Source organism: Empidonax traillii, unplaced genomic scaffold (genome assembly GCF_003031625.1).
Source record: "Empidonax traillii isolate 1590-97213 ecotype Southwest subspecies unplaced genomic scaffold, ASM303162v1 scaffold22:size5013007, whole genome shotgun sequence".
In the NCBI taxonomy this organism is placed as follows: domain Eukaryota; kingdom Metazoa; phylum Chordata; class Aves; order Passeriformes; family Tyrannidae; genus Empidonax; species Empidonax traillii.
The window spans coordinates 1,011,871-1,019,411 of record NW_020955215.1 but is presented as its reverse complement, the minus strand read 5'-3'; the positions used below and the strand labels follow the sequence as shown (position 1 = coordinate 1,019,411).

Sequence of the window (7,541 nt, the reverse complement as noted above, 5' to 3'; positions counted from 1 at the left end):
TGTGGGAAGTCATCGTGCAGCCAGTGATACCAGCTTGGAGAGGTTTCAAATGAGGAGCAGCCTTAGCTTCTTCCTGGGTTGCATAGCTGTGGGGCTGCCCTGTGTCCCTGCTTCAGCCTGGCAGACTCTGGTCCCCTTGGTTGTGACAGACCCCATGTCCCTGTGGCTCTCTGGGATGAGTACCCTCAAGGCAGACCCTCCTTGGGAAGAGGCAGAAGGCCCCCCTTTGCCCAGCCCTGAGCCCCAGACAGGTGTCGACACTCCATGCTGCACTGGGGGCTTTGTGAACAGCACTCAGGGCTCTTCTTCCATCTGCAGAGATAGGAAGGAGGTGGGAGTTCCTTATCTGTGCAATCCTACCTCGGGGACTGTGTGAGGTTGTTCCCCTTGGGAGGGAGGGATAGAGGCTTCAGGCAGCTTCCATTCACCGGCAGCCTTTCATCCCATGTCCCAGGGCCACAGCCACCCTGTCTCCATCCCTGTTTACTGATGGGGCCGATATGGCCAAGGCAGGAGGGGTTGCAGGTTGTCCTAATCGCCTTGTCACCGAGCTGGACAGTCTCAGACAGCCAGAGGATGTTGTGACTGCGCTGAATTACAATGTTTGTTGTTTCTCACTCCCAATAATTGACATTTGATAGCGACTACTGTAAAAGCGGCCTAGAGGCTGCGGCTGAGGGAGAGCAGAGGCAGGAGCCAGGCGATGGAGAGCCCCACCCGCTGCCCCTGGGCAGGCTGGGGGCAGGCGCGAGGTCCCTTGCCCCTCTCCCTGTTCGGGGACAGGATGCAGAGGGGCTGCGGAAACCTCCTGCAGATGTGCTGGGGGCAGTTCCTCTGGTTTATGACTTGGGGTATCGGTACCTCCCTTGCACTGATTTTCTGTGCAGGGGAGAAATCAGCCTCTCGCCCCCAAAGACTGGGAGCGAGAGGGTCACAGATGGGGGAAAACGAGACCTGTCCCGATCTCAGCCTGACGAGGGGGACGGGACACGCCGGTGCAGAGCAATCTTGCCCGGGCCGTGAGGTCGAAAAGTGGCTTTAAAATTATTTTTGCAAACCTCTGTAAAACAAGCGTCGTTTCCAGGCCGCGCAAGGAACGCCAGGGACGCCAAGGTTCAGCCACTCTCTTTAATGACAACTCGCTGACCTCCGTCAGCTTGTACAGGAAAGGGAGACACGTAGGAAGGGGCGGACAGTGCATTTCCATACTAACTCACGTTTTAGTGCATAACCCTACGGGGCCTGGCGGGCCGGAGTGTCTGTGTCCCTCGGCCGCGGTGGGGTGGGGGGGTCTGTCCTCATCGTGTGCCCAGGCCGGCGGTAGCAGCCTCGCACAGGGGGAGACCTGGGTGCGGCGAGATGCTGAACTGGACGAACAGCGGGAACCGTATGGGAAGTGCAAAAATTAAATGTGGATGTCAAAAATAATTAGTATAGAGTAAAAGATTAAAAAACAAAACAAACAAACAAAAAAACCAGAGAGAGTTGCAGGGCTTGGCTGGCTGTCGTTGGGATCAAGTCCAGCAAAATGACCGGCTGGTTTGTAGGAAGGAAGGAGGGGGAAATTACCAGGGTGAAGACCCTGGTGGAAGGGGGAGTGAGAGGGTCCGGGCACTGCGGGCACTGCTGGTCCTCCCCGCCGGTGCCCGCCTGGCCCCGCACGGAGCGCAGCCACCGCACGAAATACTAAGAACCCCCTCCGGTAAATGGCCACCATCCTAGTGAACTCCGCCGGGATGTTACACTGAACAGTCCTCATCCCGCAGCACTGAAATGTCCTGAGCCCGGCTCGCGGGCGCGACCGGAGCCCCTCCATCCCTGTGGCCGTGGTCCATGGAGGGAGCGGACCGGGGACGGGGGCGGCTCTACCAGGCTCGAATCCCGTGCAATGTGGAGATCCCCGCGTTCCCCTGCGGGATGGGCGTCTGCACCGAATTCAAGTCCCCTACGCTGAAGTTCATGAAGTTGTTGCCCGCCGCCGAGGGCTGCATGGGCTGCATGGAGGGGTAGTTGCAGTTGTAGTTGGCGTTGCAGGCAGGGCTGTTGTAGTTGGTGTACGCGGGGTAGGCGTTGTAGCTGTAGGGGTTAATGCTGACATTGTAGGGCGAACTGTAGGGAGAAGATTCCCCCAGGCAGGGCTTCCCATCGCGCACCAGCACCGGCACCGCTATCCGCCGAGGGGGAGGGATCCCTACCATTTCCAGGGTCTGATCCTGTCTCTGCCTTTTGCATTTATACCTTCGATTTTGGAACCAAATTTTCACCTGGGTGGAGGTGAGCTTTAGGACGTTCGCTAGATGGTCTCTCTCGGGGGCCGAGAGGTATTTCTGCTGCTTGAACCTTCTTTCCAGTTCGTAGACTTGGGCTTGAGAAAAGAGGACGCGAGGTTTCCTCCTTTTCCTCTGTCTGGGGCGCTCGGGATCTTCCAGGTCTCTTTTTTCCTGCTCCAGGCTCTTGTGCAGGGAACACAGCTCTGCAGCAAAATAAACGGGAGAAGGAAAAAGGGGGAGGAAAAAAATGTGCAAAAAATATAAAGCAATGTTCAATAAACAGCGTGCAACTTGAGCGAGCCCTGGCGCTTCCCCGGCCCTTCTCCGGCCTCGTGTACCTCAGGCCGCCGCGGTGACCCGCTCTTCCAGCAGTGGGACCGGCCCTGCCCCGCTTTTTAAGTACCTCTTCAGCGAAGTTTCCGTCTTTTTTGTTTGTTTGAAAACAAGGATGCTCAGTGCACTGATTTGAGTCGCGACTGCCTGTGTCCCAGCCTGGATTTATCACACGTAGCCTTTGTACCGAATCCCAGCCCGACCCGCGGGCTCCGGTACCCTCGGCCGAACGAATTAGAAATCCTATTTGTCACCTAATTTCTGTATAAACTCGAGACCTCGCATATCCTCCTGCAGCTCTGCCAGCCCTGTTGGGTGGGCTCTTGGCTCAGGCCCCTCTCGGGGGGTCTCCGGACCGGGGTCGCCCGGACACCCCCCGCCGTGGGTCTGTCCCACTCCTGCACTGTGACGCCCGGGAGGGGATGAGGATGCTCCCGCTCTCCGCGCTCTTCCTCCCCAGCCCCCGAGGGTGGGCGCAGCCCCGCACTGTCCCCTCTTCTCCCGCAGCTCTGGCGACCCCCCGGCCGAGCGCCCAGCCCCGGCTGGTGGGGGGGGTCACCGTTCCCCTGCCCTCCCTTTTTCTCCTCCCGAGGACCACCGGTGGGCCCCGGACAGCAGCACTTGGCTTTACCTTTCTTGTCCGCCTTGGCCTCCTTGGCCGAGTCCATCTCCACGTAGTTTTTCACGTAGTAGGAGCCGGGGAAGGCGGCGGCTGTTTTGGCGGGGGGCGGCTCGGGCACCTCCTCCCGCAGGTCGGGCAGAGCCGGCGGCTCAGAGCTGTAGGTCTCCTGCTTGAAGGTGGCCAGCATGCAGGAGGGGGAGGCCAGCGAGGAGAGCTCCATGGAGGACAGGCCGCTCTGATGCTGTTCCAGGTTCAAAATATCCTTGACCGAGAAGGGTGTCGTAGTCACAGGGCTAGGAAACATTGCAGAGGAGAGCGGGGCAGCGGCCGGAGCCCAGGGTCATGGAAAAGTAGGTGAGGAGCAGCCAACCTGGAGCAGTGGTGGAGCGTTGGCTCACGGAGGGGGCACATAGCATTCCCGCGAGTAGCCTTGACTTGTGCACTGGAGGCAGGTAGGACCAGACCATAAGGGAAGGGAAGGAGGGACTAGGCAGTTTTTGGGTGACTTTAGCTTTCTATTGGCCAACATTGCAGTGATGGTATGAGAGATGCAAAGTTCCATGTCACCTAATATAGTAATACATCTCAAAAACATCTCCGCTCATTTAAAGGGGCGGCACTGCATTTATCCAGCTTTTCTGCACTGAGATTTTTCATCCATTTAAAAAAAAAAAAAAAAAAAGGCAGAATGGCCTAATGTGTACAAAGGCACTATCTGACGCTATCTATCACACAGTCAGATTAAATAAACAGGCCGGGAGGAAGCCATCAACTAAATATGTGCTGATTTCATATTTTTTTTTCTTGTAAGAGAGGGAACGGAGGTTTCGTTTTTAGTATTCTGCAATATCCCATCGCAGGAACTAGAAAGCGGGGTTTCATTGCTGTGTGAAGCGCACTCAAGGGGAAATCCGCGCTTAGGGTTTATACAGATATTCTGAAGCAGCACAACGCTCGCGAAATCCAGCTGACAGGAGAGAGCTCCTGAACAGCCCCTGCTTGGCTTGGGAGAGGGAATTGCCGATTGAGTTTTCCTCCCGTCTGTTTGTAAAGCTTTCAAACAAACAAAAAAACCAAACTCCCAAAACAAACTACCACTGTCTGGGGGAAAAAGAAAAAAAAAAAAGGTAAAAAAAAGGTAGAGAAAAATAAACCAAAACAAGCGCGGGTCGAAGGCTTTGTAAAATATAGAGGGGTAAGAGTAAGGCAAAGCAACCGGCCGCTGGGCTGCCGTCGGGAGCCAAGGCTGGCCCTGGTGCTGGCCGAGTCCCCGCAGAAAGGTGGGCACGACTGCCCGCGGGTCTCGGGTTCACGACACCGCTCGTTTAACTTGAGTGAAGTCGGTGAAATAAACATTAGCGACAAAGCCGCAGGTTGAGGAGGGGCCTTACGGCGCTTTCTGGGCTCGGAGGACGAGAAAGAAAAAAAATTTTAAAGGACCTTCTTTAGCGCTCCAGCGCCCGACTGAATGAGACACGGGATGGGGGAGGCCCCGGGCGGTGGGAGCCGAGCGGAGAAACCCTACAGCGATGCGGTGAGTTTGGGGGTCCCTCGGCCAGGCCCTGCCCTGGAAAGGAGACGGAGTCGCAGTTGTGCAAATCCTTCCTCCGCCCGCGGGAAGGGAACCCTGCTAGGCGGGTGGAAACGTGAGCACCTGCCCGCAGCTGCCCTTCCCTGGCTGCTCCTCAACGGACCTGCCGGTGTCCCACTCCCAGCTGCCTCCCCCCCCGAGATTTTTGTGTCTCGGCACCTTTAGGCTCCCTTTTGGGGAATTTAATTCAGGATGTTTTGGGGGGACGATGCTATGACTCGCCCTTCTCTCTGGGGATCGCTGGCCGGAGCAGCAGCACCAGCAACCCCGGCGCTCGCAGCCCCTCGCTGCAGACGCCTACGGATGTCCTGGGAGCATTTTTTTGGGAAACCAGATCCGGACCTTGCGATGACAATCGGTGCGATCACTGTGTACGGGGAGGTCTGAAATATTGCCATTTAATGAGGGGAGGAGGTGGCTAAGCGGCCACCTCATTCCTCGCGGCTGCGCTTCCTGCAGAATTCCCTGGGAAGCAACTCGGAGGGGATGTTCCTCTGTTGCAGGAAAAGGGGTGAAGTGCCTGGGGAAGGTGGAGGCAGCCTCAGCAGCCCGGCTCAACACAAAGGTCTGCGGCGGGACTTTGCCGGGTGTCCAGGGCACCCCTTGCCCTCCGCATTGCCCTACGGGCTTTCTAATCTCTTTGCCTCCTTTTTAATGCAAGCTAATGGGGGTAAGTTAGATAAATATTGAAATACCGAAGTGATCCCGATCCCTCCCAAACCCGCGGCCGAAGGTTCGCCCGCCTTGGTGACATCCGCTTCCCGGCAGAAACGGTGTCCAGCGCTCCCTTCCTCCATCCCGGGCTCAAAACGCCCTTCCCAGGCCAGGTCGGGAGCTCGCACGGCAGTGCCTGTCCTGGAGGTTTCCCTCTGTCCGACCTGGCCCCCTCTGGGCCCGGGGCGCTTCCCGGTGGGGCGGCCCCGCCGCGGGCTCCGTGGGGCGGGCACTGCCGGCCGACAATCCGCGATTTACCGAGGATTGACGGGCTCCCTCCAGCCCCCCAGTCACACGGCGGCTCCCGATCGATGTGGGCCCGGCTGCAGAGGGTGGAAGTGATTAATTGAACGATAAGCCGGAGCTATCATTTGGAATGTCATTAATGCGTCGGGGAGACATTCATTGGAGACAGACAGCGTTATCTCCGCTTTATCTTCAACAATGCATCACTTTTAATACTGCGGTTTAGAAACAAATGGGGGCTTTAGCCTTGGCCCTTCTCTTCGTGTTTATATTTTTGGAAGAATCACAACTAGTGGGAGTCCCGGGCTCGGCCCCCTGATAAATGAACATTAGCACTTTTTAGAACTACTGTATCAACAAAAAGAGCTGCAGGGCCGCAATAATTGGTGAAAAAGCAAACACTCTGCAAAGAGAGGCCAGGTCTGCTCTGTGTCCGGCTGATTGATGAATAAGTTACTGACATACAGCAGCTCACGGACTTTCCGGGTCGGGGCTCCGCACCCATTCCTCCCCCCTTTCCCATCCCCTCTTTCTCCCTTTCCCAGTGCTCTCCAGCAGCCCGCTGAAGCCAGGCTCCGACTGTCCAGCGGAGGGGACAAAGGCGGCGGGTTCACCCAGCTCCGGACTCTGCTCACAGCCCTCAGGCGCCGCGCTCGGTCCCCGCCCGGCCTGGCCCGGGGGGACCTGCCCGGGTGCCCCGGCTGAGTTGCGAGGCAGGGATCCCCCTGTACCCTGAGCTCTCCCCCACATCTTTTACCTTCTGCAGGGTCGCTTTTGACTGGGTTTAATTAACACTCAAAAAAGAGTAAAGGGAGACAGGACCCCTGAGCAGCGCCCTGAAACACCTTTTCCAGCTCCCCCTCCAGCCGGGAGCCAGGCCCTGTGGGGGTATGGAGGGGAGACGAGGCGAGCAAAGACGTTGCTATTTTTCTGGCTCGCAGGGAAAAGCGGGGGTATTCTGTTCTCCCCCCTTCTCCTTCACGCTGTTTGCAGGTTGTTCTCGCTTCCCCCTCAGGACTGAGCCTGCCCTGGCCCCTCACGCCCAGAAAAGCCCCTCGCAGGAGAGGGTTGTCGTCCACACCCGCTCGTGGCTTCTCTCCGGGATTGCTAAGTGCGATTCGTGTTGGGTTTGTTGTGTTTTGTGTGTATTTTATTTTCTCCTAAAAAAAAAGAAAAAAAAAACCACACCACAAAAATTTAAAGCTTTTCTTGCTGAAAACAAACAAACAAAACCAAAAAAATTCCAACCCCGCAATTAACTACAGAGAGCACATCCTCTGTCCCCCTGAGCTTTCGACACCTCAGACTGTTTAGAGAGAGATGGGACCTTTTAAAAAACTTTTCCTCTTAATCCCAGTCGGTTAAGATGTCCAGGGCCCCCTCCCGCTCTAATTCCCGGCTATCTCCCGAGGACTCTGTTTATACCTCGCCAGTAAACGCCGGGGTTTGAAACCTTGTCACTAATTGAGTGCTAACACTTCAGGTGCTATAGATTTGTTAAGAGCCAGTAGTCCAGAAATAGCCTATTAGGGTTTCCTTGCGAGAAGTTGTGCCAATCTCCCGGTTCTCACCGTGGCGGAGGGAGCCGCTGGGACCCCGGGATCTCTGCGGGTCCCCAAGGGTCTTCTGGTCCGTTATTCCTTTCAAACGCTTGGGAAGGGATGCTGCAAACCGGCGAGCTCGGGTTGAATAAATCCTGTCGGTGGGATCTCTGTGCTGCCGTGCGTGTCCGCCGTGGCGGGGTCCCTACCGGGATCGCCGAAGG

At 56.7% G+C, this 7,541-nt stretch overlaps 1 protein-coding gene across 1 annotated transcript; it reads right to left on the bottom strand.

Moving 5' to 3' along the window:
• Positions 1 to 1,847: 1,847 nt before the first annotated feature.
• Positions 1,848 to 3,602, bottom strand: NKX2-5 (NK2 homeobox 5). The gene is made up of 2 exons (XM_027902681.1): positions 3,235 to 3,602; positions 1,848 to 2,473 (listed from the first exon to the last, which is right to left on the bottom strand). Exons 1-2 carry the CDS (start codon positions 3,527 to 3,529, stop codon positions 1,866 to 1,868), a joined length of 903 nt encoding a protein of 300 aa, XP_027758482.1. The 5' UTR covers positions 3,530 to 3,602; the 3' UTR covers positions 1,848 to 1,865.
• Between the last annotated feature and the right edge of the window lie 3,939 nt (positions 3,603 to 7,541).